At 46.2% G+C, this 16,835-nt stretch overlaps 2 protein-coding genes across 5 annotated transcripts in view; one reads left to right on the forward strand and one right to left on the reverse strand.

The window, feature by feature from the left end:
- ERG28 (ergosterol biosynthesis 28 homolog) overlaps positions 1-15,321 on the forward strand; it is a 33,286-nt gene extending 17,965 nt beyond the window's left edge. Inside the window, exons 2-5 of the mRNA XM_063440392.1 lie at positions 12,869-13,047; positions 14,014-14,104; positions 14,293-14,411; positions 15,129-15,321. Of these exons, the coding sequence (XP_063296462.1) occupies positions 12,915-13,047; positions 14,014-14,104; positions 14,293-14,411; positions 15,129-15,214 (429 nt within the window). The 5' untranslated portion in view covers positions 12,869-12,914 and the 3' untranslated portion in view covers positions 15,215-15,321. The remainder of the gene's footprint in view (positions 1-12,868; positions 13,048-14,013; positions 14,105-14,292; positions 14,412-15,128) is intronic.
- Positions 15,322-15,393: 72 nt separating this feature from the next.
- The window catches only part of FLVCR2 (FLVCR choline and putative heme transporter 2), a 29,092-nt gene continuing 27,650 nt past the window's right edge, over positions 15,394-16,835 (reverse strand). For 3 of the 4 annotated variants that reach the window (XM_063440388.1, XM_063440390.1, XM_063440389.1), the window contains 2 exons: positions 15,697-15,760; positions 15,394-15,496 (listed from right to left, as the gene is read on the reverse strand). In XM_063440388.1, coding sequence (XP_063296458.1) covers positions 15,713-15,760 — 48 coding nt within the window. In that variant the 3' untranslated portion in view covers positions 15,394-15,496; positions 15,697-15,712. The remainder of the gene's footprint in view (positions 15,497-15,696; positions 15,761-16,835) is intronic. The other variant, XM_063440391.1, reaches the window with a different exon arrangement.

Genomic DNA, 16,835 nt, shown 5'->3' on the forward strand with positions numbered 1-16,835 from the left:
GGGTCCAAAGAAACTGTGCCAGAGTCCGGAACTCCGTGCATCAGGCAAAGAAGTCTGGATATGAAAGATCTTCCCTGCGGAATGATGCGCATGGCAAAGTTCAGGGATCCGAGAAGGGACTGAAGTTCCTTCCTAGTGCAAACATCATTCCGCAGGAACAAGTCTATTTCCCCTCTCAAACGTGCCAGTTTGTCGTGAGGGAGGCTAGCTTTGAGGTTAATCGAGTCCAGTTCTATCCCCAGAAAGGTCAATTTGGTTGTGGGGCCTATAGTTTTGGCTGGGGACAAAGGGACTCCAAGTGTGGCAAATAGTGCAGTAGTGCTTTTGATTGATGTGGGTGATGGTGACCCTGGCTCTATAAGTAAAAAGTCGTCGAGGTAGTGGATAACGGAGTGACACCTGGTGATGTTCAGGAGCAGCCAGCACAACGACTCTGCGAAAATGTCGAACAGTTTGGGGCTGCTACGAGAACCAAAAGTGAGTCGTGTAGAGAAGTAGTATAGATCACGCCATTTAATACCGTGTAAGTGCCAGAGTGAGGGGTGCATGGGTAGTAATTTAAAAGCGTTAGTAATGTCCGTTTTGCTAAGCCAGGGTCGGTTACCAGATGAAATTATGGAAAGTATGGCGTCGTCGATGGTTACGTATTGAAGTGAAAATTCGTCTTCTGGAATGAGTGCGTTTATGCTAGGAACAAAAGAGGAGTGCGGTGCCGATAAATCAATAATTAAACGTTTTATATTAGAATATTTGTGAGTAGCGATGCCAATGGGGTTAGTGCGCCAGGAGGAAAATGGTGAAGAGGTGAAGGGGCCTATCATAAACCCGTTGGTGATTTCTGAGGCAATGAGGGAGTCTGTGGAGACTGGGTCTAAACGTGCAGACTGTAGATTAGGGCATTCTAATGTACCTGGGGGAATGGCAACTATACCCGTGAGAAACCCTTTAGTGAACCCTGTGGTGAGATAATCTACCAGATGCCTGCTAGGGTGAGACCTTAGATAAAAAACCAGGTTGTCGATGTTTATGTCGGTTAGTCATTTGTTTGGTGACAACCTGGCTGGACACATGGTCTTAGTATGTGCCCTGAAACATATGGAGCAGATGTGCAATAATCTACAGGCGCTGAAACTGTAGGAGCCTGCGTTAAAGTTATTGCACACCTGCGCCTTCCCTAGAAAGGAGATGGGCCTACCTAGCTTATCCCGAAGACCACCTGATGACTTGCTGTAGGGGGTGAAAGTAGAGTGAGGTGTGAAAGAGTGAGAGGTGGGTGTGGAGGTGGTGGGATCTGCTTCGACTGGACATAAGTCCGCCATGTGGGATGTCGAGTTGCATATGGCACAAGCCGGGGGCCTGAGTCCAGCGAAGTGGCGACAGAACAATTCAGTGTCCATCTGACCCCAGTTCATTTTGATATTGAACTGTTTTAGATGGGTCGCCGCCTTCGCTGACACTGACTTGTGGTAGTCATAGAACGAAGAGCCCCCGTACTTGATGCCTAGATCCACCACCTTGTGCAGATAAAGGTCTAACTCCTCTCTCCTGTGGGGGTACACTGTGCAAATAACATCTCTATATATCCCGAAGGCTATCACAAACTGTGGGATTGACAATTTTTTATTAAGCCTGGGATCCCTCGTCTTGAGTACCACAGAAATGTCGCCATAGTTGAAGGCCTTGTTCTCAAGAACATCCTGGGAGGCTACGAGCAGAGACACCAGACACACGTCCTTCCCGTCTAAGATATCTTTCTTGATAGAGTCAGGGATGGAGTGTGCTGGTGACTCAAATGGTGTAATGGCTGTGCCTGGTGCTAGGGGGGGGGGGGTATGGGAGGGCATGTAGGTATGATGGGTACAGCCGTGATAGGAGCTGGGATTATCGTGATAGGGGCTGGGACTATCGTGATAGGAGCTGGGACTACCGCAGTAGTACCTGGGGAGGAGATGGCGCACTCCACCTTGGATAGTCTGTTATTGAGGGCCTGAAGATTGGCCAAGATCTCTGCCAGGGTATCCTGGTTGGACGTGCTGTAGCTTGGTGGTAGTCCTTGAGAGCTAGTGCCTGGCCTAGGCTCGGGGGCTTGGCGGGTCAGTAGCCTATAAAGTTCAGCCTTTCTGGCTGTGGCCGGGAAGGGGATTCCCCTGAGCCTAAGTTCGGCCGTAATTTTGGGAATAGTCCATGCTCTCAAGGACGTGGGGGTTGAAAGGGTGAGAGAATCGCTTGGAGACTCGGGTCTGGTTGGCGTGAATGGTATATCTTCAGTCAGTTCTTCGGTTGGCATGGGTTCTTGGGACATTCTAAAAAGGAAATGATTATGCGAAGATACATTAGTGAGGGAGTACGGAAGTTTGGGGTGTGTGGGGGGTGAGGTAAATGGAAGAACTGGACTGTAATGCTAGATGCCGAAGCGAAGAGTTTAACTGTTGAATGTTTTGGTAGGTGAGGCCCTGCTAATGCCAAGTGGCGGTGAGAGGCTCTACCTATGATTTGGCTTATGACGTGATTGCCACAGACGTGGTGGCGGGGTGTTGGCCTCTCGGTGACAGTAAAGAAAGATCAAAACGTGTGGCCGTGACGGGTGAGGCCCTGACTAGAGCCCTATAGTAGGGCATGCGAGGCTTCTAACTATGATTTGGGCGTGGGGCCGTACCTCCGTGTTGAGGTGGGGCGGGGATGGATAGCCTCGCAGGATAGGATTAGGACTAATAGGGTGAGCTTAAGGCGTAAGGCCTAGACCCTGTAGCCAGTTCGATTGTATACTAAGGGTATAATGCGTGACCTGGAGTGGTGTGTGGATACCAACCTTAACTGGACGCAAATGGTTTCTGGAACCTTTTAGGCAGATTAAGTGTAGTGAGTCTTGTCGTCTAGTTGTCCTCGTTGAAGAATCCTGGGAATTTAAGAAAGATGTTGATGTATTTATACGTATCGTGGTGGCGTATGATTTGTTTTCTTTTTGATAGGGGCGGCATGCGTGATCCTGCGTAGAGGGATCTGGAATGTTTATGGAGTTTGATTGGGATGATTTTTGCTATTTTTAGAGAAGGCTGAATGAGGCCTAGGGTTGGAAAATGGACGTATTTGGAAAGGGCGTAAGTACCTGAAGGTATGGCTGAGTACCGGGTCAGGATTTGGTGTATGTTCCAGAGCCTGGAGGCCGTATGACCGTATGTCTGGATAGAAAAAATAAAGTAACGAGATTAACGTATCGTGGGCGTAAGCTTCTGAAAAAGCAGAAAGGAGATGATGAGACTACGTGAGGTCTTGTATGAAGATTTGTAAGTAGAAATTAGAGGACTATACCTTGGTAGGACGTACAGAAATTTCGTATGGACGTAGTAGGTTACCAGTGTAGACCGGTGGAAGCCTAGGTTAAATTCAGGAGCTTAAGGATTGACTGAACAAAATATACATAGTTAACAACAGGTGCGATGGTATGTAATGAATTTTGTATTTTTATTTTTATATATTTAAATGAATTTTACTTAGACCGTGAAGACGAAGAGTGATAAAATACCGTACCTGTTCCTGTAAAGAAAAAGGCCTTGAAACTATCAACTTTAGCTCAGAAAGTGAGAAACCGAAGTATTCTGTAAAGTCAAAAATATGTGGCGGCGTGATTATATGAGAAATGCTTTAGTACATGTGTTTAATGTTCCGGGTGTATTTACTGTTTAGACAAAGCATTTATTAGTATATGTGTCGTTTTACAGAAAATTTAGGAGATGTGTAGCGAGCCGTATATTTTATAATAGTAGTGGGAGTATTAAGGTTAGTAAAATGAATATTGTTGTCTAACATTGATAGAAAATCGAAAAGGCTGGTATTTAAAATGAGTAAAATATATAACACTAAACAGACGAGTAGGTATTAAATAGTAACCTGATGTAGATTTATTTAAAATAGACCTAAATGCATACAGTAGCCTATTTAAATAAGATCTAATCGCATGTGTGTAGGAGCGTCGTGTTTGTACTTAACATAAATGACATAAGGTGGTCCTGGGTGACCGCATGTAAAGAGTAATTTTATTGTGTACATGGAATCATAAGCTAAGTCGTAAATAACGTATGAATATGTAAACGATATGTAAACGATATGTAAACGATATGTAAACGATGAGAAAAAGTACCGGTGCGAGCGTTGATTAGTTTAAACGAGCATGTAATAGTGTGATTAAGTTTAAAGGGAGCCTACCCCCACGTTTTTAGGCCCGAACGGCGGGAAAATAGCGGAACGCTATTTCCTTCGCCTAACTCACGAGTACGTGCCGGTGTTGAGACCGGAAGCCGGGTACCTCGACCGGAAAACGGCTTGGAGGCTACGAACGGACGGAGGGCTTGTTCTGAACGTCTGTCTGCTGGAAACACGAGAAAAATTCTGGCGGGCACCGGAAGTGCTGGTTGCTATGGGGACCAAACAATCAGCTGAACGGCAGAGGTGAGTAGGGGCTGGGAGTTTAAGTAGGGGACTTACTCCTCCCACAAATTCAGGCCTCCACAAGTTCAGGCCTTTTAACATATACACACACACACACACACACACACACACACACACACACACACACTGTATATACTCGAGTATAAGCAGAGTTTTTCAGCACATTTTTTGTGCTGAAAAACCCCAACTCGTCTTATACTCGAGTCAATGTCTGTATTATGGCAATTTACATTGCCATAATACAGACAGGGGGCTGGCAGCGAGCACTTACCTCTCCTGCAGCTCCTGTCAGCTCCCTCCACCTCCGCGCCGGTCCGGTCAGCACCTCTGTCAGCTCCCAGTGTAAGTCTCGCGAGAGCCGCGGGGCCATAGTGCGGCTCTCACGAGACTTACAGTGGAGCTGACAGAGGTGCTGACCGGACCAGCGCGGAGGAGAAGGGAGCTGACAGGAGCTGCAGGAGAGGTAAGTGCTCGCTGCCAGCCCCCCTCCCCCCACTGAACTACCCATACCACTGGACCACCAGGGAGTGAGAGCCCCGCTCCCTGGCCAGCTAGGAAGCAGGGAGGGGGGGACGAAAAAAATAATATATATATAAATAATAATAAAATAAAATAATAATAAAATAAAAAAATAATAATGAAACAAAAAAAATATTAAAATAATAATTAAAAAATAACCCCCAACCAAGGCTCTGCATCACACTCTGCATCACACACACACTGCACTCATACACACACACTGCATTCTCATACACACACTGTAAATAAATATTCAATTAATATCATTTTTTTGGGGATATCATTTTATTTAGAAATTTACCAGTAGCTGCTGCATTTTCCACCCTAGTCTTATACTCGAGTCAATCCGTTTTCCCAGTTTTTTGGGGTAAAATTAGGGGCCTCGGCTTAGATTTGGGTCGGCTTATACTCGAGTATATACGGTGTGTGTGTATGTATGTGTGTATATATATATATATATATATATATATATATATATATATATATATATAGATAGATAGATAGAAACTATGCAATTTCTGGCACTCTTCCCAAATAATAATACATACCAGGTGCTTCTCTGTGCAAAATACTATAAACAAAGCAAGAAATGAGAGCACTCCATGGATTTGGTAAATCAAATTACTGTATTCAAATAGCACGCAAAAAAAAATAAAAATCGACGTTTCGACCGTCTAGCGGTCTTTATCAAGATCTTGATAAAGACCGCTAGACGGTCGAAACGGCGATTTTTTTTTTGCGTGCTATTTGAATACAGTAATTTGATTTACCAAATCCATGGAGTGCTCTCATTTCTTGCTTTGTATGTATATATATATATATATATATATATATATATATATATATATACACACACACACACAGTATAACCAGGGGTGGGAGTATATATATTATAACCAGGGGTGTGAGTGTGTGTGTGTGTGTGTATATATATATATACACACATACATATATATACACACACACACACACGTATTATAACCAGGGGTAGGAGTATATATAATATAACCAGGGGTGTGATTATATGATATATGATGGTTGTAGGGGAGGGAGGTTGCTGTGTGTACATTATGATATAGGTGATGGCTATAGGGGAGGGAGGTTGCTGTGTGTACATTATGATATAGGTGATGGTTGTAGGGGAGGGAGGTTGCTGTGTGTACATTATGATATAGGTGATGGCTATAGGGGAGGGAGGTTGCTGTGTGTACATTATGATATAGGTGATGGCTATAGGGGAGGGAGGTTGCTGTGTGTACATTATGATATAGGTGATGGTTGTAGGGGAGGGAGGTTGCTGCGTGTACATTATGATATAGGTGATGGCTATAGGGGAGGGAGGTTGATGCGTGTACATTATGATATGGGTGATGGCTATAGGGGAGGGAGGTTGATGCGTGTACATTATGATATAGGTGATGGTTGTAGGGGAGGGAGGTTGCTGCGTGTACATTATGATATAGGTGATGGCTATAGGGGAGGGAGGTTGATGCGTGTACATTATGATACAGGTGATGGTTGTAGGGGAGGGAGGTTGCTGCGTGTACATTATGATACAGGTGATGGTTGTAGGGGAGGGAGGTTGCTGCGTGTACATTATGATATAGGTGATGGTTGTAGGGGAGGGAGGTTGCTGTGTGTACATTATGATATAGGTGATTGCTATAGGGGAGGGAGGTTGCTGCGTGTACATTATGATATAGGTGATGGCTATAGGGGAGGGAGGTTGCTGTGTGTACATTATGATATAGGTGATGGCTATAGGGGAGGGAGGTTGCTGCGTGTACATTATGATATAGGTGATGGCCGTAGGGGAGGGAGGTTGCTGCGTGTACATTATGATATAGGTGATGGCCGTAGGGGAGGGAGGTTGCTGCGTGTACATTATGATATAGGTGATGGCTATAGGGGAGGGAGGTTGCTGTGTGTACATTATGATATAGGTGATGGCTATAGGGGAGGGAGGTTGCTGTGTGTACATTATGATATAGGTGATGGTTGTAGAGGAGGTAGGTTGCTGCGTGTACATTATGATATAGATGATGGCTATAGGGGAGGGAGGTTGATGCGTGTACATTATGATATGGGTGATGGCTATAGGGGAGGGAGGTTGATGCGTGTACATTATGATATAGGTGATGGTTGTAGGGGAGGGAGGTTGCTGCGTGTACATTATGATATAGGTGATGGCTATAGGGGAGGGAGGTTGATGCGTGTACATTATGATACAGGTGATGGTTGTAGGGGAGGGAGGTTGCTGCGTGTACATTATGATACAGGTGATGGTTGTAGGGGAGGGAGGTTGCTGTGTGTACATTATGATATAGGTGATTGCTATAGGGGAGGGAGGTTGCTGCGTGTACATTATGATATAGGTGATGGCTATAGGGGAGGGAGGTTGCTGTGTGTACATTATGATATAGGTGATGGCTATAGGGGAGGGAGGTTGCTGCGTGTACATTATGATATAGGTGATGGCCGTAGGGGAGGGAGGTTGCTGCGTGTACATTATGATATAGGTGATGGCCGTAGGGGAGGGAGGTTGCTGCGTGTACATTATGATATAGGTGATGGCCGTAGGGGAGGGAGGTTGCTGCGTGTACATTATGATATAGGTGATGGCTATAGGGGAGGGAGGTTGCTGTGTGTACATTATGATATAGGTGATGGCTATAGGGGAGGGAGGTTGCTGTGTGTACATTATGATATAGGTGATGGTTGTAGGGGAGGGAGGTTGCTGCGTGTACATTATGATATAGATGATGGCTATAGGGGAGGGAGGTTGATGCGTGTACATTATGATATGGGTGATGGCTATAGGGGAGGGAGGTTGATGCGTGTACATTATGATATAGGTGATGGTTGTAGGGGAGGGAGGTTGCTGCGTGTACATTATGATATAGGTGATGGCTATAGGGGAGGGAGGTTGATGCGTGTACATTATGATACAGGTGATGGTTGTAGGGGAGGGAGGTTGCTGCGTGTACATTATGATACAGGTGATGGTTGTAGGGGAGGGAGGTTGCTGCGTGTACATTATGATATAGGTGATGGTTGTAGGGGAGGGAGGTTGCTGTGTGTACATTATGATATAGGTGATTGCTATAGGGGAGGGAGGTTGCTGCGTGTACATTATGATATAGGTGATGGCTATAGGGGAGGGAGGTTGCTGTGTGTACATTATGATATAGGTGATGGCTATAGGGGAGGGAGGTTGCTGCGTGTACATTATGATATAGGTGATGGCCGTAGGGGAGGGAGGTTGCTGCGTGTACATTATGATATAGGTGATGGCCGTAGGGGAGGGAGGTTGCTGCGTGTACATTATGATATAGGTGATGGCTATAGGGGAGGGAGGTTGCTGTGTGTACATTATGATATAGGTGATGGCCGTAGGGGAGGGAGGTTGCTGTTTGTACATTATGATATAGGTGATGGCCGAAGGGGAGGGAGGTTGCTGCGTGTACATTATGATATAGGTGATGGCTATAGGGGAGGGAGGTTGCTGTGTGTACAATATGATATAGGTGATGGCTATAGGGGAGGGAGGTTGATGCGTGTACATTATGATATAGGTGATGGCTATAGGGGAGGGAGGTTGCTGCGTGTACATTATGATATAGGTGATGGCTATAGGGGAGGGAGGTTGCTGTGTGTACATTATGATATAGGTGATGGCTATAGGGGAGGGAGGTTGATGCGTGTACATTATGATATAGGTGATGGCTATAGGGGAGGGAGGTTGCTGTGTGTACATTATGATATAGGTGATGGCCGTAGGGGAGGGAGGTTGCTGTGTGTACATTATGATATAGGTGATGGCCGTAGGGGAGGGAGGTTGCTGTGTGTACATTATGATATAGGTGATGGCTATAGGGGAGGGAGGTTGATGCGTGTACATTATGATATAGGTGATGGCTATAGGGGAGGGAGGTTGATGCGTGTACATTATGATATAGGTGATGGCTATAGGGGAGGGAGGTTGCTGTGTGTACATTATGATATAGGTGATGGTTGTAGGGGAGGGAGGTTGATGCGTGTACATTATGATATGGGTGATGGCTATAGGGGAGGGAGGTTGCTGTGTGTACATTATGATATAGGTGATGGCTATAGGGGAGGGAGGTTGCTGCGTGTACATTATGATATAGGTGATGGCCGTAGGGGAGGGAGGTTGCTGCGTGTACATGATATAGGTGATGGCCGTAGGGGAGGGAGGTTGCTGCGTGTACATTATGATATAGGTGATGGCTATAGGGGAGGGAGGTTGCTGTGTGTACATTATGATATAGGTGATGGCTATAGGGGAGGGAGGTTGCTGTGTGTACATTATGATATAGGTGATGGTTGTAGAGGAGGTAGGTTGCTGCGTGTACATTATGATATAGATGATGGCTATAGGGGAGGGAGGTTGATGCGTGTACATTAGGATATGGGTGATGGCTATAGGGGAGGGAGGTTGATGCGTGTACATTATGATATAGGTGATGGTTGTAGGGGAGGGAGGTTGCTGCGTGTACATTATGATATAGGTGATGGCTATAGGGGAGGGAGGTTGATGCGTGTACATTATGATACAGGTGATGGTTGTAGGGGAGGGAGGTTGCTGCGTGTACATTATGATACAGGTGATGGTTGTAGGGGAGGGAGGTTGCTGTGTGTACATTATGATATAGGTGATTGCTATAGGGGAGGGAGGTTGCTGCGTGTACATTATGATATAGGTGATGGCTATAGGGGAGGGAGGTTGCTGTGTGTACATTATGATATAGGTGATGGCTATAGGGGAGGGAGGTTGCTGCGTGTACATTATGATATAGGTGATGGCCGTAGGGGAGGGAGGTTGCTGCGTGTACATTATGATATAGGTGATGGCCGTAGGGGAGGGAGGTTGCTGCGTGTACATTATGATATAGGTGATGGCTATAGGGGAGGGAGGTTGCTGTGTGTACATTATGATATAGGTGATGGCTATAGGGGAGGGAGGTTGCTGTGTGTACATTATGATATAGGTGATGGTTGTAGGGGAGGGAGGTTGCTGCGTGTACATTATGATATAGATGATGGCTATAGGGGAGGGAGGTTGATGCGTGTACATTATGATATGGGTGATGGCTATAGGGGAGGGAGGTTGATGCGTGTACATTATGATATAGGTGATGGTTGTAGGGGAGGGAGGTTGCTGCGTGTACATTATGATATAGGTGATGGCTATAGGGGAGGGAGGTTGCTGTGTGTACATTATGATATAGGTGATGGCTATAGGGGAGGGAGGTTGATGCGTGTACATTATGATATAGGTGATGGCTATAGGGGAGGGAGGTTGATGCGTGTACATTATGATATAGGTGATGGCTATAGGGGAGGGAGGTTGCTGCGTGTACATTATGATATAGGTGATGGCTATAGGGGAGGGAGGTTGCTGTGTGTACATTATGATATAGGTGATGGCTATAGGGGAGGGAGGTTGATGCGTGTACATTATGATATAGGTGATGGCTATAGGGGAGGGAGGTTGCTGTGTGTACATTATGATATAGGTGATGGCCGTAGGGGAGGGAGGTTGCTGTGTGTACATTATGATATAGGTGATGGCCGTAGGGGAGGGAGGTTGCTGTGTGTACATTATGATATAGGTGATGGCTATAGGGGAGGGAGGTTGATGCGTGTACATTATGATATAGGTGATGGCTATAGGGGAGGGAGGTTGCTGTGTGTACATTATGATATAGGTGATGGTTGTAGGGGAGGGAGGTTGCTGTGTGTACATTATGATATAGGTGATGGTTGTAGGGGAGGGAGGTTGCTGCGTGTACATTATGATATAGGTGATGGCTATAGGGGAGGGAGGTTGCTGCGTGTACAGATTTATAATTGAATTAAAAACTGACTGAGCCGGGCCCAAAACCAGCTAATCGTTGACTAAACAACCCAAAACTAACTGCACACGGCTCCACTCACCTACTGGGCACTCGTACATAGCCCGGGGACGCGGTGCATGAAGTAAGTCTGCCAGCGGTCAGCAACTCCACGATGGTGCAAACATGCGGCCTATGGGAGGCCAAGGCGGGGGGAGACGGCCGCTCTCCTTGCACTCAGGCCGACCAGGGAGGCCACAATCACTCCCCCCCTCCCCCCTATGGACCGGCGGGGGTCATCCCGGTCCCCCATAAGGCGCAGACATACTCACCCCATCCTAGCCAGAGGGGCCCAGCAGAGCCGGACTCCGACATGGAGGGAGCCAAGATGGCCACCGAACCGAGGCTCATCTCACTCCAAACCCCCAAGCTGTGGGCCACCCAGGAGGATGGTATTGCCAAGGCCTTTGATGCATTCTGGGCCAAATACCGAGAAATAACCTTACAGAGCGAGGTACAGTGTGCCACTGCAGCACTAACCCAAGGCAAAATACGGACAGACAAGAATCTAGGCCAGGCAGACCTCAAGCAAGCCACAGGGAGGCTGGAGGGAAAGCGGAGGCAACGCAACATGCAGATGGCCACTCGGGACCTGGCCTGGCCTCATCCACCAAAACAAGCTCAGCCTGCCAACACCCGCACTCCTCACCGCAACCCGAGAAAGAAATCTAGAGCACAGAGGCCTATCTACATGCACGCAACTCACGGTGCAGTACCACGAGACCACCGGGCCGGTCATCAGCACCGTCTACCCAGATACACACCAAGAAACGCGGGAGAACCGCCACGGTGGAACCGGCACAATAAGTCTACACCTCACCACATTGGCCCTCTCAGGTGTAGCGGACTGCTTCAAAATCGGCCACCCGAACACACTATGCCACAACGCAACCCATCTGCTCCAGTGGCCTGTTACCCTTTCCAATGCGGGCACGGGACTCACGACAGGTGCACTCAAGACTCTGTTAAGGGACAGTCTCACCGTGTGTGGCAACGCCTACTTACCTGTGTGAGTACCTGGTCTGAGGAGTGGGACCCTGGCGGGGATGCCGAGGAGGGCAGGAACGGGACCTACACGACTTGAATAGGCTTCTGGGCTGCCTGCTGCTTGGCTGCGACACCCATGGCCGTACTCGGCATACTGTCTGCAACACTTATGGGACTTAACTAATACGGTGAAACAGCATACCAACCACAGCATAATTTATGATGTGCATATCACCTTTATACTCACCTGGTTGTATGAACCAACTCATGTTTTCTCTCTTCGTTTATACTTTTGATTTTTCTTTAACTTAAGCCATGCTAGCTTTACTTACCTCAGCCGTGGCAGGGCAGTATGAGTATAAGTGGCTAGCCAAATCTTTAAGGATCAATGCCAGACATGTAAGCCATGCAATGTCCATTTTACATAATTGAGTCTCATGCCTTCTTTATCCAAGCTGTTAATATTATTAATAGGTTTTAAGCTTGTCTATACCATGCGTACATCTAGCGTATTTTATGTTTTTTTTTTTGTTTGTTTGTTTGTTTTTTAAGCAACAGTGAGCTTATATATGATAAATAGTAATATGCATACTCATAAAGCTAATGCGTTCACACTGCTATTGTCTCAAACTTCAGTTTATCACGAGCGTAAATGGCTTGATTTTTTTTTTATTATTATTATTATTATTTTCTCTTTTTTTATACTTCATAATTGCTAAGCGATAATTATACTTAAAAACGCGCAGTTAATAGACTAAATGCATCTTATAACTAGATCTGTCTTATGCATGCCTAGCCTAGCGTGTTTTATCACAACAACGATGTTTAAGAGTTTGCTATCTTCATATAATATAAAAAATGTGCCGTATACACTGCCACACTGAGAAATGTTATGGAAATGCTTGTAGAAGCTGTTGTGGCTCTACACGCTTGTTGTCAATCTATGCACAAGAAAAATAAAGAATTAAAAACTGACTGAATGATTTTGCTTTTTCCAGGATATTCACGGCTTTGTATTAAATATCCACCAGTTCGGTGTCCAGGATGAGTCGGTTCCTCGCAGTGCTGCGCAGTTGGCTCATGATGGTGGCTATCATTGCAGCTGGGAATACATTTCAGTGCTTCCAGGACTCCAGTTTCCTGAGAGATAAATTGTATACGGGCAGACCAGGCCAGGGTATATGACTTGCATGGGGTTAATGTGTGGCATGTTTATTACTGCAATACCTGCCACAGGTATTGAAGGATCAGTCAGTGTTTTTTTTTTTTGTTGTTTTTTTTTTTTAATTCTTTATTTTTGGCGTGCATAATAGTACAATCAGGCATGCAATGCCCCAATAGCATTTTCAAGCATTCCAAAGGCATATCAGATCAGTTACAGGGCATGCTATAGTACTGCACATTTTTTTAAAAGTAAAAGAACATATATGAGGGGACTAGTACATTTCTAGTGAGATCATTTGAGGAAAAACAAAAGGGGAGAACAAACATATGCCCTTAGAGTAAGTGGTATTGCTCTATTGTTAAACAAGTGATGAAACTGTGCTTAGTTTATGTCGCGGATATAACACTGGACCCTCATTCTAAAGGAAAATCAAGAATATAAAGAACACTAGTAGAACAGATGTGTCTAAGTTACACTAGCAGACTAAACGGACATTTGCTATGCATTGGTTAATGAAGTTTGCTTGAAACAGGTCGCCTAAAAATTACCCCTGAGCAGTCAGTGGTTTTTAACGCCTGTACCAGTTCCCAGAGTGGGCTCCACCTGCTATTTCTCACACATCATATTAATCAGCTTTCAGGCAGTTTTCTACATTAAATCATTTAATATAGGGGCTCTGCCTCCCCAGTGTAGTGACATCCAGTCTCAGAAGAACGAAGCAGCTAATTAAAGTTTTTTATTACATTTATTTTAATCTTAATTATATTTCACTGGATGAATTAGTCATGTGAAAAAAAGAGAAAGGATAAGAAGAATCCTTATGTCAGTCGGCCATTGTAGGATAAGGTACAGTGGCAAATACCCCTAAAGTTGGGTCCCTGCATGACTTCCTCCCCTGTGTGACTCTTTACATGGCTAGATGGTGAATAGTGTAAAACCACATGATTTGCCCTCTGACCCTCTGCTTTCTCCCCCCAGTGAATGGTCTCCAGGCGCGTACGTTTGGGGTGTGGACTCTGCTGTCCTCCATTATACGCAGTGCCTGCGCCATCGATATCCGGAATAAGACGTAGGTTTTAAGATTACAAAGTTGTTGTTTTTCGTAAATAGTTACACATATCCCGAGCAAATCGGCTTAGATCACGTAGTCACTGAATGTGGAGAACACACCCGCCACAGTCTACGTCATGTTTAATCCCTATTTAGGTGTGTATTGTTTGGATGGTGTCTCACATTTTTTGTATTTTCTCTCCCCAGTCTCTATTACATCACTTTAGGGACCTTCGTCCTGGCATTGGGTCACTTCCTGGCGGAGGTTTTCATTTACCAGACTGCAGAGATGACAATAGGCATCATGGCTCCCCTAATGGTCGCCAGTGAGTAACAAATCTTGCGTCCTTGAACCCCTCCATCCCACACGAGCCCAAAACCCAGTGCTGTCCCTCCGATCAGCTGTCAGCCGGGACGACAAATGGAAAATGAAGCGCAGGCACATTATTATCTGTGCTGTTTATCTGTTTCAGTGTAGGAATGGCTCTAGCTGAGGAGACTGTGCACGCTTTATTAATAAATATTAATTAGGCTGTGGGGAACGGAGTTGGCAGCTGCAGAAGATTTTCAGAAAGCCTTCAGTCTCTGTCAGAGCTGCGAACGTACAGTGTGATAACAAGGGGAGAGGGCATAACAGCCCTGTGATAGCAGCAGGTAAAGCCCATTTACTGAGCGCCAGGTTATCTGGTTCCAGTACAAAGATCAAAGTACAGAGTGAGAATCTGGAAACATTTTGTACTAATGAACACGTAGCAGTGAATGTCCACGGATCCACTATTTGCACTCTGCTTCAGGCATTTACAACTCCAGTCCTCTCTACAATCAGCTTTGTTACACCATCTTTCCCTGGGCCAAGTGACATATTTCATCCATTCCCTAAACCCCCCTAGAGAACAGTAACTGCCCCCATTTATCCCCTGCAGGCCGTAACACAGCTATCTGTACCGAGCGTCCAGTCTGGTTGCAATGCTGTCTCCGATCTGTTGTCCAACACTGCTCTTCTTACATTAATGTCTGTACTTTATCTTCTCTCTCCTGTCTAGGTTTTTCCATCCTGGGAATGCTGATTGGGTTGCAATATCTGGAAGTCAGTGAACCCATCGCCTCCCTCAATAAGAAGAAGAATTGATTACAGATGGGCACACACACCAAGTGGAATAACTAACTTTACATGTCTGCGTCTTGTATGCCGGCAAAATAAGGACTTTTGATTCAATAAAAGGAGGTTTTATTAAATTTTTTTTGCATTTTTAAGTAGAATACAGTCCCAAACTGTGTAGTATTGGTTCCTGAAACACGTCTTTGGTCTGAGGTGGCTGGAGGAGCCCAAATGCAGTGAGAGTTATAAATAAGGTTCTGGTCCTCATTGTACCCGGATCGGGGTCGTTCATGGAAAACCCTCTGTGGTCACCTGTAGGAGAGAGAAGGAATGAGCATCTCAAGCCCCCAGCAAGTCACAACCACCACCCGCTGAAACACATGATGAAGAGGAAATGCTCCACAAAAGTAGAATTAGCCCATGACTTGTTCTCCAGAATGTAGCGTTAAAAGTAGACACCAGGAAGCAGACCCTACTAACAGAGCAGATTACAGAATGAGAACAACACTTACCCAACAGGCAGCGCTATCATGCCGATCCGTAACCAACACCACGTGCCCAGTCTGCTGCCAGGGGCTGTAACAACACGCTCTGTCACCTGTAGTACTGCGCACCTGCCCCCCAAATACGGTCTACACAGACTCACTCAGCACTATCAAATCATTAAAACAATGCTGGAAGGTATCTCCATTTAGTACAAGGTATAATGAATGGGAGAATTAAAATATAGGGAAAGCCAAGACCGTTACAGGACGGACAATTTTACCCGTGCATTGTACCACCTGAACGATACTGCTCACCTGGCAGTCCTTCCTGATCATTATTTCGTACCATACAGGACGGACAATTTTACCAGTGCATTGACAAGCAGGCACCAATGCTGTTTATTAGAATGTGTTCTAAGGAAACCGTGCCACAGCACACAGCGTGCCCATCATTCCTTTCCCCTGGCACAGGCACACAGCGTGCCCATCATTCCTTTCCCCTGGCACAGGCACACAGCGTGCCCATCATTCCTTTCCCCTGGCACAGGCACACAGCGCGCCCATCATTCCTTTCCCCTGGCACAGGCACACAGCGTGCCCATCATTCCTTTCCCCTGGCACAGGCACACAGCGTGCCCATCATTCCTCTCCCCTGGCACAGGCACACAGCGTGCCCATCATTCCTCTCCCCTGGCACAGGCACACAGCGTGCCCATCATTCCTCTCCCCTGGCACAGGCACACAGCGTGCCCATCATTCCTCTCCCCTGGCACAGGCACACAGCGTGCCCATCATTCCTCTCCCCTGGCACGGCACACAGCGTGCCCATCATTCCTCTCCCCTGGCACGGCACACAGCGTGCCCATCATTCCTCTCCCCTGGCACGGTACACAGCGTGCCCATCATTCCTCTCCCCTGGCATGCCCTTTATTTTTTTCCCCTTGCATGTCACATGCTTGTACCACCTGAACGATACTGCTCACCTGGCAGTCCTTCCTGATCATTATTTCGTACCATACGGCCCTCTTTGCCAGTTTAGCTCTACCCAGACTGTCTCCCGAAGTGCCCTGTGATCGGTTTAGTGATTTACCTGATCCCCAGCTCTCATTAACATGGTCAATGTTCAATAGATTCGAAGTTCAATGCTGGTTTCTTTCTTGGAATAA

This window comes from Pelobates fuscus, chromosome 13 (genome assembly GCF_036172605.1).
Source record: "Pelobates fuscus isolate aPelFus1 chromosome 13, aPelFus1.pri, whole genome shotgun sequence".
In the NCBI taxonomy this organism is placed as follows: Eukaryota; Metazoa; Chordata; class Amphibia; order Anura; family Pelobatidae; genus Pelobates; species Pelobates fuscus.